The sequence below is a fragment of the Xyrauchen texanus genome, chromosome 20 (assembly GCF_025860055.1).
Source record: "Xyrauchen texanus isolate HMW12.3.18 chromosome 20, RBS_HiC_50CHRs, whole genome shotgun sequence".
NCBI classification, from domain to species: domain Eukaryota; kingdom Metazoa; phylum Chordata; class Actinopteri; order Cypriniformes; family Catostomidae; genus Xyrauchen; species Xyrauchen texanus.
The window spans coordinates 39,128,800-39,149,235 of record NC_068295.1 but is presented as its reverse complement, the minus strand read 5'-3'; the positions used below and the strand labels follow the sequence as shown (position 1 = coordinate 39,149,235).

The 20,436-nt window shown below is 35.5% G+C and overlaps 1 protein-coding gene across 1 annotated transcript in view; it reads left to right on the top strand.

The window, feature by feature from the left end:
- The window catches only part of LOC127660590 (CUB and sushi domain-containing protein 1-like), a 524,643-nt gene that overhangs the window by 213,444 nt on the left and 290,763 nt on the right, over window positions 1-20,436 (top strand). Inside the window, exon 4 of the mRNA XM_052150909.1 lies at window positions 4,045-4,252. Within this exon, the coding sequence (XP_052006869.1) occupies window positions 4,045-4,252 (208 nt within the window). The remainder of the gene's footprint in view (window positions 1-4,044; window positions 4,253-20,436) is intronic.

Sequence of the window (20,436 nt, the reverse complement as noted above, 5' to 3'; positions counted from 1 at the left end):
TTCTCACCTGTTTTCCATTCCTCTGTGTGTGTGTTTATATTCCATCTAATTTTTCTTTGTCAGTTCACGTTTGTTTATTTCACTTATCATCTTCATTAAAAGACTACATTTAGATCCAGCATCTCCAGTCTCATCTCAGCAACCATCCGTTACACTTCGATTTAAAAACATGTACATTTTTTGCCGTTCTGATACAAACAGGCAGACTATTCCAAAGCTTAGGTGCAGCTACAACAAACACAAGGTCTTCTCTTGATTTCAATCTGGTTTGTAGATCTTAGAGACCTCCCGGGGTGATGCCCAGATAAGAGTTCCGAAAGATATATTGGTGCTAAGCCATTTAAAGATTTATATACCAGTAAGAGGAATTTAAAATCAATTATATGGCAGACTGGCAGCCAGCATAGTGAGACTAAAACTGGGGTGATGTGTTCATGTTTTTTACACCAGTCAGAAGCCTTGAGTTCACTGTCAAAGAACACACCCACATTTTTAAACAAGACTTAACATATGGGGCTTGAGAGCTGAAATTTAACTTAGATGTTTTTAGCACTTCTCCATGTCCAAACAATGTAATCTCAGTCTTGCTTTCATTTAAATTTAAGAACTTAAGAGACAACCATGCCTTCAAGTCAGCAAGACAAGCAAAGAGAGAGTAAACTGTATCGTAGGCAGCACTCAAATCTTAAAGCAGAAGTACTGCAGAGCAACCAGTGTGGATAGTTAGAAGAACATCATTTAAGACATTTTACAAGAGCTGTCTCCGAGTGGTATTTTCTAAAACCTGACTGAAAAACTTTGAATATCTTGTTTTCTTCCAAAAAACTATGTAATTTCTGGACAACTACTTTCTCCAACAAAAAAAAAATATATAAAAGGGAGCTTAGAAAAAGGTCTAAAATTTTATAAGACTGTACAATCTAGTTTTGGTTTTTAATGAGAGGTTGAACTGAAGCATGTTTCAGAAAATCAGGTACAGATCCCAAACCAAAATACTTATTGTTAATATTTAACAGGCTAGGCCCAACCACTTCAAACACCTGTTTAAAAAGACATGGAGGGATCGCATCAAGATAGATGCCAGTAGGCTTCAACTTACTTGTAGATTCTTGTAAAGTTGGTTTTGAATTAGTTAAAAACTGCAGTGCTAATAGAGGGGACAGAAGGATTATAAGTAGTCGGGATGATGTTCAGTCTAATGTCCCTTATCTTATCAACAAAGAAAATAAGAAAACTTTCACACATATCTGATGATTCAGCAGTAACAATATTGACAGAGGGGTTCACAACAGCGTTAATAGTATTAAAAATAGTTCTCGGATTATAGCAGTTCAAGTCAAGTCAGTTCTTTTCTATGAGGTCAGAAACAAATTCAGACTTTGCTGATCTCACCGCTCTCTGATATTTAGATTGTGTGTCCTTTAGCATCTCATAGGATACCTGGAGTTTGTCATTCTTCCATTTTATTTCAGCTCTCCTGCAGGCCTTTATCCAGGGTTCAGACTTAGGTTTATAATATTTTGCCTTTAGTGGAGCAATTTCATCTAAGATGTTTGTGCAGGCAGAGCTTAGCCAGCTGAGGTGTTCCTCTGCACTCAGGTCATAAGAAAGATCAGCAAACAGAGAGACCTCCTTAAATGCTGTGGAAAAATCATCACTCGTGGAAGATGTGAGTATGCGAGACCACACCATAACTTCAGTAGTGTTGTCAGTATGGCATATAAATGGAATAGTAAACAATATAGGCTTATGGTCAGAGATGGCGTAATCACATAATTTGATGCCATAGATAGGTAGGCCATACAATAGAATAAGATCGAGTGTATGACCCTGTGCATGAGTGGAGCCGGTTACCAATTGAGACATGTCAAAAGAGTCTATACGGCTAATAAATTCCTTGGCCATTGAGTTTGGTGGACAACACACATGGATGTTAAAATCTCCAATGATAAGCAGTCTAATCAAACTTTGGAGTGATACCCCCTAGAAAATCTGCAAACTCATTTATAAAGTCTTTGTGGTGTTTTGGGGTTGATATATCACAGCAATCGCCAAAGGAGAGTCCATTTCTAGTTCCAACAATTGAAGTTCATCCCATATTGGGGCCCTACATTTAAAATTGTCTTAAAACTTTAAACCAGCCCTCCTCCCCAACCTGATGAGTGAAGAGCATAAAAACTTTACAGTCAGGAGGTAAATGTTCTGAGTAAGGGCTAAAATCCCCTGTCGTAAGCCACATTTCAGTGATACACAGAAAATCAAAATCACGCAAGACAAAAACATTATTTAGGATAAAAGTCTTATCTGGCAATCTGGCAATAATCAAAGCAATCTTCAGCCTTGCCAGATCCTCAGTCGGCTGTGATAACTGGCACATTGAGCAGAGATGTCGTCTATCCACGCCGCGAGGTGAGCGATATAAAGGGTGTTGAGGTGTTGAATCTGGAAACACAAGAATATTCCACATGTATGATGGTTCCTGGGAACGAGCTTGACGGCTAAACCTCCATTACTTCTCCGCCTTATACAGCAATTCCTCCCAGGAAGAAAGCACATCAGGCAGCTTATATATGCAGGTACAGGTGGCAATAGAGGAGGGGGAGCATTCGTGAGCCTTTCTGAGCCTGCTTTAATAGTCTTTTGTTCGAATGTCAAATGTTCAGAAATGTTTGTCGATCATACATCAAAAACGGCACATTGACTAAAAACAGAAAATAAACCTAATAAAACAAACAGACTCAGAAACAAGCCAGGTAGCTGACGGCATGCAACACACAATAGCGCCATCTTGATTTTTCGCGTCATATTTATAGCCTAAACCTGAGCGTGAGGTTAAATTCCTGACCTGAAGTGATGATTTCACGTCGGAGCTCATCTAGCCATCTCTTAAAGTTGACGACATTTATATTCACGTCAGCGATTATGGAAATTATCTGGTTAAGACTTTATTCCGAAATAAATGTTCAAATGCTCCATAAACATTTAAATGCTCCATAGAGTATTCATATATTCAGAATATTTCTTCTTCTTCTTTAAACTGTGCTATCTCTGGAAAGGTGCTATATAAATTTAACATTATTATTATTATTATATACCTAAATAATGGTGTCTTATCATAAAAATGACTGATAGACTTATGGGAATTTCTCCTTTTTGTAGGTTATATTTATTTTATTTTCATTTATTTTAATGTTTGAATTATTCACTGCTAAATGTGTGCTTGACATCACATTTTGCTTCACACCTCTTGCCTTCATAAAATTGTTGTTATGCACAGACAAACTAAATTTCTGTTTCATGCAGATATCAATATCAGAAATACCAGGAGAAACCACAACATATTCCACAGTTAATGTAGCATACACATTCAGCTTTATCTGGTAAGACAAAAAAAGATAATAAAATAATATACATTTTTAAATTAGAGTTGCATAATAATAATAATCATTATTATTATTATTATTGTTATTATGAAAATGCATATACAAGGAATATTTTGTATGAAAGAGTAACACTTAAAATTGGGCATTTCATAAAATGTTGACACACTTCTGGTTTAAGCCCCACCCACTCATATGTACAGACACAGATACAAATACAGATTATGGCTTCACTGCACACCTCTAGTGCATTAAAGTCAATACATTTTAGCATTTGCATTACATAACCAACTACATTTACAAGCTTGTTCAGTTGTGATTAAATTGCGAGGTATTTCAACCAATAGAGCGTTGCACTTACAATGAAAACCACTGTGGTATGAGTCTAAAAGATGATCAGGTTTTCCATTTCACATTTGATTTTGACACTTTTGGTTAGGTTTAGGTATAAAATGTAGGTTAGGGAGGTTTTGTTGATTTAAAACTTGATTGAGCATTAACCTTTAAAGCCTCATTTAACTCATCAGAACTGCCGTGATGAATGTAATGAACCATGCAATATAATTTAGCAAAAATGTCGGCACAGTCACATCATTTTCATGAGATCAGGCAGGAAATGTTACTTTTAACTGACATAATTACAACCTTTGTGGTATTTTTTCAGCTGAAGGAGCCTGTGGGGGGACTCTAAGAGGAACAACAGGGACAATATCAAGCCCCCACTTCCCTTCAGAATATGAAAACAATGCAGATTGCACATGGAGTATACTAGCAGAGCCAGGAGACACCATCGCCCTGGTCTTCACTGACTTCCAGCTGGAGGACCGATACGACTTTCTAGAGATCAGTGGCACAGAAGCGCCATCAATATGGTGAGTGTACTGATCTCTGATTCTGCATTACATCACAATTTGTTCTCTCTAGACCATGTTGGAAAAAAGTAACCGGAACTGTCCCGGAATTCCTCTCATGTGCTATATATTGTGAGAGGAACAGTTACCATTCTATAACTCTATTTGGACAGAATGTCCTTTCCTCTAGGTTATCTTAAGTTAACCCTCATAAACTTGCATGTTCTCAATGACATTTGAGTTACAATTAATAACTGGAAGTTGATATTAGGAGTCTCTGTTGTCTTGATGTGGGCGTTTCAGGAGGTCATGTGCTTTGGACACGTCCATCACAAAATTGATATAATCAAGACTTACAGTGGGGTCCACAATCTGAGACCACATAGAAAATCCCTTTATTTTCATTTAAACTTGTTAGGTGCACTAGGCAGCACAATGATAAATTTAGATTTAGTTACAATATTCATCAAAATAAATGAGCAAACATTATAGACAACACTGTAAACTCTAATGCTCAAATAACATATTGTTTTGAGTAGGAAAATAATAAATCATTCAAATTAGTTCAAAGAAATTAAATGTAATGAGTATTTAGAACTGGCTCATTGCTTTGAGGTCACAAAACAGACACGTTTTAAGTAACCTGAATGTTTTCTGGTTTTGAGTTTGATGAACTTGTCTTTTTAAAAGTATAGGAAATTAACCCCTTAAACTCCAAACTTTTAAAATACTTTTAAAACTTTACAGTTTCCGTATTCATAAGTCAGGCATGAGGTATCATTTGAAAGCTTAGAATGTGAAGTTTTCAGTGATAACAATCACTTCTGCTTTTATGTTACTTAAAATAACTACATAAGGCCTAGATGTAATGGGGGTAGAAATATTTAAATAAAATAAAACTCCTTCACATAGCACCTAAATGGACAAGTCCTATATCAAATGAAAGCTCTCAGGAATGCGACTGTACAGTTCATTTTGTTGCCCACAGTTTGAAAGATTTTCAAAAGAATCACAATGTGAAGTTTGATTTCTGTAAGTCATCAAATACAAACGTCTTTATTATGCGGTGATCACTGCTGCTGTACGCCCCAAATAGCTAAAAACTATATATCTGCTTTTACCTTAGACAGTTTTCTAAACAATTTGCCATTTTACTTGTCCGTGAGCTTGCTCTATTACCTTAAACTTGTGTTTATTCACTTTTAAATAATTGATGCAAATGATGCCTCTGTTTTTTTTTAGTTCTGCTAACCTAATAGGGTTTACAATGAATCTAACTTATAGATTTCTCAGAGGACACACGAGTTGTTCATAAGACTGTCGGTAATTTGCTTCATAATTGCTTTAGAACCTTTATAGAGGGTGTACATTTTAGAGTGCTATTTAATGAAAGGCCCTAATTTGGCATTTGAGTTAAAATGCTAGAAGGTGTTCTATGGTTGGAGTTCAGTCATCATTGCATTTAGAAAAATAGTCCAGGGCACTTCCTATGGTCCAACATTTGAAAAGCCTTTATTTTGCATATGGGTACTTACATATATACCTCATATCATTCCAAACCCATGTAATGTTCTCGATGGAACATTCTGAAGATTTGTTAAGCAGTTCTAACAGTTCATAAGTCTACCAAACTCTCAATAGATCATAAATGTCATCCATATGACTGAAAAACTATTTCAAATCTTCTGATCCATACTTTGTATGAGCATGATTCAAGTTGATAATTTTGTGAATTTTACTGAAAATGTCTCCATCTGTCGATGCGAATAGCACCAGCATTGCACCAGGTTTGACATCATTCACAGCAAACGTCATTGGTCCTCATAAGTGTTCAGAATAGTGACTTATATTTCGGTCTTGTCCTTACACAAAGTTTTCGTATGAATTCAGAAGACCATATTGAGCGTCTTTACATGCACACAAATATGCTAATAACTACCACAACTAGCTTATTCAAAAACTCTTGTTTACGTGAGATTTTAAATGATTGGGTTACTCTGTTTTTAATGACAAACCATAAACAGACATGTGCACAACACTTGTGCATATTGAAAAAGCCATTGAGAAAGTCAGTAAAGGTGTTTACATGCAATGCAAAATCAGGTTTTCGGCTTTTGCTTTAACTGTTTATGACCTTTATGACCGATAAAGGAAAATCCTTTCAGGCACATACATGACCACATACGTTGTTGGCTTATTAAACATAATTGGTGGAAGATCATCCATGTAAACACGATCACTGTTGTATGCAAAGGAGATGCATGCAGAATCATCAAAAATTCTATTTTGTGTTCAGGGAAAAAAATACAGTCTTGGAACAACAATGTAAACATTGGCAGAAATGTTTCAAGTGAACGATTCCTTTAAAATGACAAAGCATGTCTTTGAAATAACACAATTGTACCTCACCTCCTCAGGCATTCTAGACTACACTCCTGATGGAAATGAGGTGGCATCGCAATTGATTCCATTGACTACTTAGGGAACATATCACTTGCTCTGCGACAGTTTGAATTTGTTCCTGCAGTTGTCAACTTGATGATCACCTCTCGCTGCTTTAATGCTTTCCATTGTTTTCCCTCCCCACCTGTTTCCTTTCTACTTCACTTCATCAAATGGATGATTTACAATTATTTTCTGTCTTCTCAAAGCTTTGCAATCGTGGCCAAATTTTAAGTCTCAGCTTAGTGAGAGAGTGCCGTGCAGGAAGACGCTGCCTGAACTCTATTAACTTCAAACTCAGTGAATAAACATGTCGTCGCTCTTGACGCACAGCACATCGAGGCAGTGCCGTCGCTTTGGCACCCTTGCAAATAAATTTGCTTTCCGCTTCACCAGAACACAGGCTCGAAATTACACAAAGTTGCTGAAAGAGTGCAATAACATTACTTCACTGGGCTGCTGATGAAATAACGGAAGAAGCTATTCACACTGAATGAGAATGTTATATCAGAATATTTATTCTTACATTAAACTGCAGCAACACACTGTTACTTGTTGCATAAATAGGCATCTCATGCTTTAAGTTGTCATGATCTTGACATTTTGACTGATGATTAATTGCTATACAAATAACTGCAAATTACGATTTAATTGTATTATCCCTTAAAATCTGGTGCATTTTTGGGCTGCTGCCTGAAATTTAAAAGCTCACCATTCACACATTCTGTGGACTAATAAAAAACATAAAAACATTTCAGAGAACACCAAAAAAAAAAAAGAAAAAAAAAAAGACTACAATTATTCATAAAATCTTTGTATGTGTGATACAATCCTATGATAAAAAAAATAAAAAAAAACTTTGTAAACATGTAATTCTGTGTCACTCTACCTCACTGTAAAGGTATTCAATGGAAAGGAGGAGGCGAGAACCGGCTTTTCAATATAAATAATAGGTTTAATGATAAACTTAAAAGACAACACAAACACACACATGACGGACATGTCCGCTAACGATCTCTCTCTCCCACACGGCCCTCTGCAGTCAGCCTTTAAACCTCACGGAGGCATAATTAGCCTAACACGGGACCGGTGTGTAGTATCACGGCCCGGCCCCGTCCTCCGCCCTGCCACACTCACCTTGAAACGTATCTTTATATTCCACAAGATGACAGGAAGCAATAGATTTTTTTTTTCTCTATCACATTCCATCACAATATACAGATCTGAAATGTAGGTTGCGCTATAATGCATTTTAGCCCTCAAATATGTGCTTGCCCATAGACATTCAGTCTTATTTTCAGTTCAAGCACCACCCTCTTTGTTGCATTGACTTATCTCGGCCTCTGAGTGGACTAGAAGCTCAATCTAGTTGTCATTAGAAAGCTGAGATGCTTCCCTTTTATCATCAATAGTTGAAAACATATTTTCCAATGATTTGTTTTGCATGCTGTTCCTTCTGCATGGCATATTTTGTTCTGGACATCTAAGATATAATATTCAATTATTCAGCCAAGCAAGCTTACAGACAATAACACAAGTTAAAATCGGCTCATAGTTTTGAAAACTCCCTAAGGTTAAAGCAAATATAATGTTTTTGGCTACTTGGCGCTTACAGCAGCAGTTATTGGAGCATAAAAGATGCATTTGTATTTGACAACATACAGAAATCTTATTTTACTCTGTGATTCTTTTGAAAATATTTCGAACTGTGTGTAACAAATTTAACTGTACAGTCACGATCCTGAGAATGAGAGCTTTAATTTCATATATGCTATATGAAGGACTTTTATTTTTATAAAAATATTTCTACCTCATTACCTCTTGAGGGTGCTTATTTTCAATGCAAATGAAAGTTTTTTTTTTTTTTTTTTTTTTAAGATTTTAACATTTTAAGCATTAACTTTTTTGCTATATATCGCTGGTGGGTCCATAGAGTTTATCAAGCACCACTAATCATTTTAAGATTACCAATATTCCATTTTTGTCTAAAACCACATTTTAGATGCATTTGTTTAAATTGGAATTTAATATCACATTGATTAAATGAAACAGCCAATGATCCAATGGACAGTTGACTGTGATTTTTTCCATCAATGAAGCACAATTCATTAGCAAACATATTAAACAATGTCATCATTATACAATAAAGCATAAATCCCAGGGTATGTAGCAGACAAATCAAATCACAAGAGCACAGCAATGACTTTATGACAGAGACATGCATAGTGCCGGCCATCACATTCAACCAAACCAGACCAAACATCGATCAGAGAATAAGTACTCACTGCCCTTTTGGAGTCATTTTGATTGATCGGACATCTCAAAAATATACAGTGAGATTTCTGCAGTCAAAACATACTGCTCATCCCATTAAAAATCTGGCCAGGGCTTCTTTTTTAATGCCACTGAAATGGGATCAATACTGAAAATGCTTGTGAATGTCATGGAAGAGACTCGGCAAGCCAGCGTTTCAGTAATCCATATGAAACTATTGCGGGCCTGTTTGTGAAATGCCACAGCTGTGCGACTAGAATAACTTGGCTGCATTGTCTTCACACCTGCGTCATGTGACTATATGTCTCAGACTTCTTCTTTGACAGGATATGTTTAAATTACTTCAGCTCTCAGAGGTGTTGGAGAAACAAACACTGAGAAATCAATAGCTCCATTGCACAGTTCTCTGTGCTGTCTATATATTTATGTTTGCTCCTACTGCATACTTCTGAACAGTCTCCAATGTCTTTACGGTCACACGTCTAGTTGAAAATGACACAAGAGACATACAGTAAGAGTGTGTGCTTGTTGGTGTGTGTACCGTATATGAAATGGTCAAAAAAGCATGACACTCTTTCTAAAAATAAGTGTAACCAAGTGTAACCAGTAGCTGAAATGGTTTTGGCAAGGCTAGCCCAGAGCACAAAAGAGGTTTATGAACCTTTATATGGGCTATTGGGGAGATTTTGGCTCTAGTTAAGTTTATGTAGGTTGTTCATGTTTTCATACTAAAAAGATTTAATTTTTTTTCCCTGGATAGCAGTAATAATGCTAATCTAATGAACATTTGTGTTAACCAGGCCTGTTGCTTGTATTACATCAGATGATTCTCACTAAACGTGTCAAGAAAATGTCTTGGTCATAGTTATCCTCAAATATAGAAAGATAAATAAATAAGCCTACATTTGCGAACATTTCGATTTTTTTGCATTGTGACACACATTTTACTGTTTACTTTGTACTCTTAATAAAACAATAATGTTGTGCATTAAATGTTTTGTTCAAAATGTGAAAGTCAGTTCCAAGGGAGTATTACTATAATATATACTGTAAATATGGTACAATTTAATTGATGTATAATTATTTAATGTTGCAATAATAAGAATTGGGAGGTACATTGTTAGTTACCTTCATGAAAATAATGTCACATTGTAAAAAATCTTAATGGCCTTAAAATAGGCTTAATTTTCTATTGCAAAACGTCATGGTTACTTTTGTAACCTCCGTTCCCCGATGGAAGGAATGATACACAAGGGGTCTCTTCTGAGAGCCTTGCGTACCTCTGAACTTGAACGTGAGAAAAGGCCAATGTCAAGTTGGCAGACAGAATTTGCATGCCCCGCCCCGGACATACGGGTATAAAGGGAGCGGTCGAGCAAATGCCAGACATGTTTTCACTGATGAGCCGAGAATACGGTTATGGCACATTACAGTGGTAGGGATAGTGACATGGCAAGGGGAACACCATGTCTCATTCCTTCCATCGGGGAATGGAGGTTACAACAGGAACCATGACGTTCCCCTTCTGTCACTCACTCGACATTGTGTCGATTGTAGTGACACAAGGGGTCCCACTTAAAAACGCCACGCACTACCCAGTGTTACGTTGCTGCCGAGCCAGGTGCAAGCAGGCTGTTGCGTGCTAGAAGCAGCTGGGTCGGCTGCATGTAACCCTCCCAATGTCCCCAATAAAAGGTGTCATATACCACTCTTAGGTTCCCCATACCCATACGGAAACAGGCTACATGACTTGCATGGGAGCCAGCCAGCCAACCGCGCCTTTTCTTTCTCTATGTTTCTCGTCAGAGTTAAAAAGCGGCTGGGGCTATCTTAACGCTATAGATGCGTCGGGGAAGGCATCCTTTCATGTTCCTATTCTTTCAGGGGGGAAAGGCCCTGCGGAGAGCACGACCTGCCCAAACTGGGGGGAGGTAATTTGTGGTTAATACACACAGGGGTTGTCAAGCCACCCGTGGACATGGTGCGGTGGTAGATCCTGTCTGACAAGGGAGGAGTTGATACAGACACGGTGACCGGGGAGCAGCGAGGACTGCCTCAGGGAGACGCGTGTCCTGCCAGCAGGGGGACCATACCGCTGAAATTATGTCACAGGGAGTTGCCTGAATCGGGATCTATGCCTGTGGAGCCCAAGCACAACACGGAGCACTTGACCCGTGGTGGGTCTTGAGGCGAATTCCTCCAATGAATCTGCGGCCAGAGGGCTAGGGAGGAAGAGCATCCAGGAAGTGAGAGCTTGCTGGCTCACCTGGGAAAGAAGGTGCACTGGATCAGCTTGGTGAAGGGCGCAAGGTGCAAGCAGAACACCCGGTAGAAAGAGATCTATCTGTGCCCTGCCGAAGCGGCCCCAAATCAGCTGGACCACCTGGGGGTGGATCCTCCACTCTCCGCTGAGAGAGACCGGTCTCGACAGCACGTCCGCCATCGTGTTGCAGTCGCCAGGTTCTTGTTTGTTTGTTTGTTTAGAACTATCTGAACAAATATTTTTCTAATTGTGATTATTTGAAATAACCTAAATCATTGTGTACTTTAACAACATAAATGTTATTCAGTTAGGACCTAAATATTACACTGAAAAAATAAAATGTTGTGGTAAATTAAATATAGCAGAAAATATTAAGCACTTTCTATATTGAATAAGTTAATTTAAGCATGAACTTGAAAATATTAAGTAAATTCTACATTTGTACATGTAAAAATTAGGGGGGCCTGGGTAGCTCAATGAGTATTGACGCTGACTACCACCTCTGGAGTCACGAGTTCGAATCCAGGGCATTCTGAGTGTCTCCAGCCAGGTCCCCTAAGCAACCAAATTGGCCCGGTTGCTAGGGAGGGTAGAGTAATGTTGGGTTAACCTCCTCGGGTTGCTATAATGTGGTTCTCGCTCTCAGTGGGGCACGTGGTGAGTTGTGCATGGATGCTATGGAGAATAGCGTGAAGCCTCCACGCTTGCTATGTCTCCGCTGTAATGTGCTCAACAAGCCACGTGATAAAATGCATGGATTGACAGTCTCAGTCATGAAGGCAACTGAGATTAGTCCTCCAGCACCCTGATTGAGGTGAGTCACAACACCACCACAAGGACTTAGAGTACATTGGGATCTGAGCATTCCAAATTGGGGAGAAAAGGGGAGGACAATAACATGCAAAATTTTAACAGCTCTAGCTTATAAGTAAATATTATTTTTGATTGTTGGTTATCTTTATAATGTTTCATCATGTATCAACCCTAAAGGAATAAACCTTGTTATATTTATTCGCTAATTTTAGTAAATTTCACAGGTAAATTCAATAAGTACAGTTTACATTACTTTTCAACTGCATGTTCCCAGCATGCACCGTGCTTGAATAATTAATGAGCTTACATGGATTCACTCCTTGCAAGTTTATTTAATTATTTTGTATTTTTCTGTTACGTTTGATAATTTTTTTTTTAGTCTGAAGTTCATTTCCTACCACTTAAAATGACCAGGGCCTCATTTCCCAAAAGCATTGTAAGCCTATGTTGATCGTAGAATACATTTTACGATTAATCTTATTTTTGCAGTCCATTTCCTAAATGCATCGTAACTTAAGTATTACTTGAAAATGCTTGTAGATTTAGGAGTTCTCTGGAGTAATCGTACAGCTCTAAGAGCATTGTAAGCGCATAGACTTATGCAGACACCTGTAGGACAATCGTGAAATTACACCTAAAACAAATTAATGCTTATAGCTACACTTTATTTTCTTTCTTTTTTATTTAATCTGACAATGCTTATAATAGTAGTAAAAATAATGTATTAAAGGGTTAGTCTATATTGTATGAATATATACATTAATTAGTAAACAAATAATCTTATTTGTGGACTAGTTGGAAACCAAAAAGTGGTGTCATAATTATTGCAGAAAACAGTATAAATTAAATTAGAGAGAAAAAATAAAATGTTAATGACTCGCTGCCATGCATGAAAATTGGCTTATCATCCTCGTCTCCTCTTCCTCTCTGACAACCATGGGCGCTCACACCCGACCACATGTTGTGGACCATCACACATGTTTTGATGCATTGCTCTTACCTTTATCACTTTTGTGAGTAAAGAGCAGACATGCCTTATTTTGTTGAATTTCCATAAATTGCAGATACCAAACATCTCCTTATTTTGTGGTCTGCAATATCACGGTGAACCTCATTATATTCAATTAATGCTTGTGATTAACAGGGCCATACACAAGGCCTATGCTGTCTTCACAGATCCTGGAAGCTTTTATCTCGACCAACAGAGCCATTTGTGAAAACAAAGTATTACAAATGCACACATGATAAAAGAAGCAGTTATTGTGTATAGAAATAGAACATTCTGCACAGAATGATTGCAAAACAAAATGTAATTATGAGGTGAAGTAATTATACATGTAAGAAATATCTTTAAATATTTTCAGCGAGGTAAACTACAAACGTTTATAAAATTAAGCACAAATATAATGAAGTTGCAGTGACGAGCAGCACTACATTGTCACGGTCCTGTCACTCTGTCAGTCTGGGTTTTTGTCTGACAGGACCATGGCATCATCGTCCCATTACTGTCTTGTGTTTTGGTGTCTGTTGTTGTGTGAGCACACGGTTTTGGTTGTATTCCCTGACGTGCGCTCTTCAGTCTGTCTTGTTTCATGTGGGGAGTATGGTGTCTGGATCCTGACTTCCTGTCTGGTTCAGTTTAGGTCTGTGTTGGGATCCAGACACTTGTGCTCCATGTCTGTCTGTTATTGACGTGGGTGTATCACGCTAATGTCATCTTGGCAGAATGCTCTTGCATCAATAGTTTATGTCTGTCTCTCGCGAACACTTGTGCGTGTCGCGCTCGCTTTGCACGCCCGGGTCGCAAGCTGTCTTCATGTTGTGCTGAGGTTCGGTCACTTCGGTCTAAGGTTTGGGGTGTGTTGCTGAACTCTCGCACAGGTGTTCTGTCTTGTTTTTGATGCCTGTTGCGTTTATCACTTGGCATTAGCCTCGCGATGTATGCTCAGGTTTAGTTTATTGTGAGAATGTGTGGCATCGCTTTGTTTGGCATTGCTACGCATTCTCTTGACTTGTTTATCGGTTGGAATGGGAGTATATTACCTTATTGTCTTGGCGATGTGCGCTCATGCCATTTGGGTGTTTTATTGTCTTTTGAGAGCACGTGGTTTTGTTTTGTTTCTGTATAGCCGCATGTCTCTCTGTGTTACCTCATACCCTGCCTCTTGTATTCTTATTATTAGTTTATTTGCGTCACCTGTCCACTGTTAACCCATTTCTCTCCTCGTGTGTGCTGTCCAGTGCCAGTTCATCTTGTGATCTAGTCGGTCCTGTATGTGTTTTTGGTAATTCATTGTCGGCCCTGCTCCGCAACCTTGTTCCTGTTTGATCCTGTCGGTCCTGTGCTTCATTTACCTTCTTCCCCAGCCCGGATTACTTCCTTTGTTGTTTTTCCCCTGCAGGGTTGTCCATGTTTGTTTTCCCCTCTTGTGGGAGTTTTGGTTTGATTTTTGCCCTTTTCGTTTGTATTAATACATTCGTTTATTTTAACTCTGTGTTTGGGTCCTGAGCCTCTGCATTTCTGACATATGGTCACATTTCAGCACTGTCACGTGGACAGCGACTCTCTTAAGTAGCACATAAAGCGCGTCCTCGCACGTTCATGTCAAGCGGAGTTTTGGAAAATGCCCGCCAAAAAAACTAACATTCGTAAAATCACTCTTAACCACTAAGATCAATTGTGATTGGGAAATTAGGCCATGTTCATGATAAAAAAAAAAAAATATCCTATTCATTGTTTCCATCATTGTGTTTTGTGCACTAAGTGTTGATGTCTGCGTGCACAGCTCTGTATCGTATTTGTATTGTCTGTAATGGAAGGTGATGTTGTCCAGTAGATTACATACAGTAGCATGCAATAAGCATCCCTGTGGCAGGCTTCCATATGTCATGTGGTACATGATTAAACATGTTTATATGGAAAGTTGCAAATGTGAAATATTCCATTAAAATCTTTATTTAAATTTGACTAAATGTACATCAGATTTGTAAGTAAAAGTTGCTGTATTGACTAAAAAGTTACAAAATTGTTATAATTTACTCACCTTCAAGTCATTAGAAACTTGTATGACTTTCTTCCATTGAACACAAAATGAGATATTAGGCAGAATGTTAAAGACTAAAAGCCTCAATCCTCATTCACTTTCATTGTTTGGTTAAAAGATCAAAAATCGTCCTCTTGTGCTCCACAGAACAAAGAAATTGATGTGGGTATTGAAACAAAATGAAGGTAAGTAAATGATGATAGATTTTTCATTGTTTGGCGAACTATCACATTAATCGCCAAAATGTATGACCAGACAAATATTTATGACAGCCTTATTGTTAGCATAACCATAGGGGAACACAATTGCAGGCTATCAAGTCATTGTCTTAGCAGTATTATTCAGTGGGATTAAGTTTTGCCTATTTTTGAGCAATTCCAGTGTGTACAGTTTGAGCTATTTCAATTGCAGTGCCCTGAGTGAAAATCTCTGACAGATATTCGAGTAGACACGAGGGAATGAGATTTGGTGGAGAGATGGACAGCTGACAGGTGGTCAGATTTGAAAGCTAATGTTTAAAGTACGTCCTCTTCCGAGGAACCCGTCTGATTACATTGACTTCCTTAAAGCAATTTCCAGAGCAGTGGCCTTACAGACAGATGCCGGTTGACCTGTCATGTCAAGTTTTGTCAGTTAGACAAAAAAAATAAATAAATAAAAATAATAAATAAATGGGTGTCTCTTTTGTCATTGTCAAATTTTGCATATAAGTTAGTGCAAGCGAGGCCATATTTCAGTGATTTTACCATGGTTAAAGGGTGATGTTAGCCTTGATGTGGAGTAGAGTTACAGGATGTTTAAGCTTTTTGTTGCAGCATACAACATCTGTAAGAAATATTAGTATTCATATTTATGAATATTTGTATATAATGTGTATGTCTATATATATATATATTCATAAATATTAATACTAATATTTCTTATGGATGTTGTATGCTTCACCCTTTTTATTTTTCTCCCAAAGTGAATTATTATGTTCATTCTCCACTAAATAGTGCTTTCTATGAAGCTGTGTAGCATTTGAAATGCAATAAACCTCATCTGGTACTGAACGTCTGTGTCGCTGTTTGTTTTTGAAGAAATCGTGTGTTTTTGAAGGTCTCATAATTTGCATAATGCAAAGGATATATTTCTTAAGATTCCCCTCCCGTCTGGATGTACTGCTCGTGATATAGTCTGTAGACTTGATCGTTATTAGTTATTGGCAGCAGTTATCAAAGTGGCCATGTTCTCGTGACCTCTCTGACCCTGTAGCAAGAGCTTGAATAAATTTGGCCACAACTTGCGAATAAAATAAAGACTATTCTCTTTGAAGACCTCAGATCTCCTCAGCTGCTAAACAAAATCTTTATTTATGACTTCTGTAACCCATCATTATATTTTTTTCAGTTTGCCATATAGTCTGTAATAATAATAATAATAATAATAATAATAAGTATTCTTATTATGTTATAATACATTTTTTTTTTTACCTCACAGCCCCATCAGTAAGGCTCAGGTACCCTTTATCAAAACCAAAATTGAAAAGGTATTTTTTTCTTTTTTTATTCACTATATTATACAGGGTATTAGTAAGCATTATCATTAATAAAGTTAAAAGAAAATACTATTACTGAAACACAGACTCACCAAGTAGAATATTTACTTTGCTATGATTGTCAACCACAAAATAAATAAATCATTAAATAAGAACTATAATAATAATAATAATAATAAATAAATAAATAAATAAATAAGAACTATAATAATAAGAAATAATAATAATAATAATAATAAATAATTAAATAAGAACTATAATAATAATAATAATAATAATCATAATAATAAATAATTAAATAAGAACTATAATAATAATAATAATAATAATAATAAATAATAATAATAATAATAATGCTAATAAATAAATAAAAAAATAAGGTTCCATTGATAAGCTAATGTTTTAGGTATCATGTTCAAACAATTAACATTATTTTTAAACATAATTTATTAATCTTGATTAATGTTAATTGATAAAAACACAATTGTTCATTGTTAGTTCAAGTTAGTTCATATTGTATTAACTAAAGTGATGCTAATGTTAACAAATTTGTATTTAAAATATGTATGAGTTCAAATGTTCAACATTAACATTATGATTAACAGATTCTTTAAAAGTATTTTTGTTGTTATTCATGTTAACTAATGCAGCTAACTTATGTTATTAAATGGAATCTTATTGTAAAGTGCCACCCAGACATGTTTGCTTTCATTCCTTAAAAATTTGTAATAAAGAATAAATAATAATATTAATAATAAAAATACTTTTTATTTTTATATGCATATATTTGTATTGCCATCTTTATTTCTTAAGTATATATAATTACTTCTATATTTTGTACATAATATGTACATGATAATATCATAATAAAAATAATAATTATAAATTTTTTTATTAGTTTTTGTATGTTTTCATTTTCATTTTATTTATAATATATATATATATATATATATATATATATATATATATATATATATATATATACATTTGTATTTAAAAATATTGTTAATAATGTTATTAGTATGTACACAATATATCATTTATTATGTATAATATAAAGGATTGGGGAAAATGGATGGTGTTGTGTTAATGGGCCAGTATACCCTTAAATATAGCTGTTGGAATTCATGCTACATTTAAACAACCTTTTGTTCTAGTTAGTTAGAAAAAAATAATATTTACACAAATGTACTGGTGCTTTAAACAATCCAGAAATATGTACACTAATCTAAAGAACCTACAATGCTAACCTTTTGTTACAAACTTTAACAAGATTTTCTAACCTCCAAAAACCAATTTATCCAACACAAAAACCCTATACAGTAACAGACAAATGGTTACTTTTTTTAAATGAAGAGGGTTCTGAAGAACCTTTATTTTTAAGAGTTGGTCATTTGATTAGTATTTAAAAATGAGTTTTGACCTCTAAATGGATGTTAAACAGCTGACAGAAGCAGCCTCGTCACATTTTCAAAGAAATGCCTTCAACTGAAAGCATAACCATGAATGAAGAGCAGAAACTGTGTCTGGGGTCTGATAGTGTCCAGAAATGATTCAAATCCACCTTCTTTCAATGCTTCTGGACACATTTATTCATATTTATTTGTTAGTTTGGATAGATACATATATGTATTGACTTCATCTAAAACGCTAACATTTTGACAGGGTTAGAAGCATAAAACATTTACGAAAAAATGTTTTCGTAAATGTTATATATATATATATACTAAATACATATACTAAATACATATATTTGTACATTTTTACTATTTTATAAATATTTTAGATCCCTTAACCCTTTGATGACACTGAACATTTAATGATCTCATTTATTTAAAAAAATCAATTAAATCAACCAATAAATTTCATGAATTCAGTTTTCATGTATTCAATAAGATAAACATTTGCCCGTCTCTAAAGTTATTATGTAAAACGATTAAGTTTTAGATGCTGTCATTATGTTTCATTGTATATGCAAATGCAAGAAAATGTTTGTTTGCTACAACCACAACAACACTTACGAATTATCATGAAATCATGATGTTATATTCTACATTGTGCTGTCCCGATCTTTCAGGTCTTGTGGTATCTGCACAGCTCTCTTCAGAAAGACTGAGTTTGTTTTGTCAGGTTTATTCTCTGCCTGCCTCTTGTAAAGCACGCTCATTTCGTTTTCTTACTCCTTTGCCTCCTCAGCTCAACCTGCTTTTCATGCTCTGTTGAACTTCACTTTCTTGAAAAGAAATAGGGGACTTCACACAGCAAGTCACTGCAGTTTTTAGGTTTTTACTACATGACTGCATTCAGTGCCTCCAAATAAACAGCCTGTCAGCTCAATGGCTGTAACGTATCTTTGATTTGAATTTACTCAATGAAGGCTTTTTTTTTTTGCATTTGTTTGCAAAAAAACAACAAGAAAAATATTTAAATAATTTTTTTGTATTTAAAAAATGGGAAAAGAAAGAATATGGGCAAATCTTACAAAAACGTGTCCAGGTCACATTTGACTATATTTGAGAAATAGGAGGTATGATAAGTATTCAGAAAAATGTCACAATTCAAAACAAATGAATGGTTCTGAAATGGACCCTTTTCACACCGTGAAGACATATTTCTGCCTTATTTAGCAGCGTAAATCTATATATTTTATTTATACAATTATTTTTGAATTTTTTTTATAATTTAGTGTATATTTAGAACATTATACTTTGTTAAAATATTCATGTGAAATTAATAATAGTAATATAAAAATACAAAAAACTAGTTACCACAGCTACAATGAGTTTTGCGATAGAGCTGCTGAGGGAGTGATTGAAAATGTGGCCTCTTTCTCTTTTCTAACTGCTGAAATTCACCACACTCTATATTTATTCTTTTGGAAAGCTGTGATAGCATAATAGCGGATTTTTCTTTTGCTATTGGAGCAAGTGGATACACAAAAATGATATTTGCTGTTGTGTTCCATTCACCGCTATACAAGTTTACCCTGCTATAGTTTTACTTCCACATTCCAAACCGAATATGAGAAAAGAGTCCATAGGTTTCATTTTCATTATACAGAATATTATTTCTAATTTCTTTTTACATCATTAAGTTTATATTTATTTATTAATTATTGTATTATGATTATTATTTGTATTATTATTATATTGCATTGTGACATTATTTTTGTGACTTATTTTCCACAGATATTCTCATTGCTATAATCCGTCCGAAAATTTATTTTTATGTTTGTTTATACTTTTGCAATACCCCTTTTTTCAATAATAATTATCATTAGTTTCATATTACATATTATAAGTACAGTACACTTTACTGTATTAATAATTATATTAGAATTGATATTTATTTAATAAATGAGCATAAATGAAAGACAGTACAACAAAAACTAATATATTGTTATATTTTTTCTTTTGACTTTTTTGCATTACAGTAATAAGAATTAGTGTGCAGAAAAATCATGTAAATCGTAATAGTCATAATATATATATATATATATATATATATATATATATATATATATATATATATATTTAAGCAACATCACATAAGCAAGAGTGCAATATGGCCCTACATCAGCACTGCTGTGATTCGGCTGCAGGATGAGTGTTGTAGGTAATCACAGCAGTGCTGATTTATGGCCATATAGCATGATTGCGAGTGTGATATTGCTTATATACAACAGTTCAATGAACAAATACATTTAAAAGAATTATGAAAAACTGAGTACGGTCATAAAAACGCATTTGTGCATGGAACTACTTTCTTACGATACGGATCACAATCCACCGTTGCTGGTTTAAAACAAATGATGCGTCCAAGCCTGCGTTAG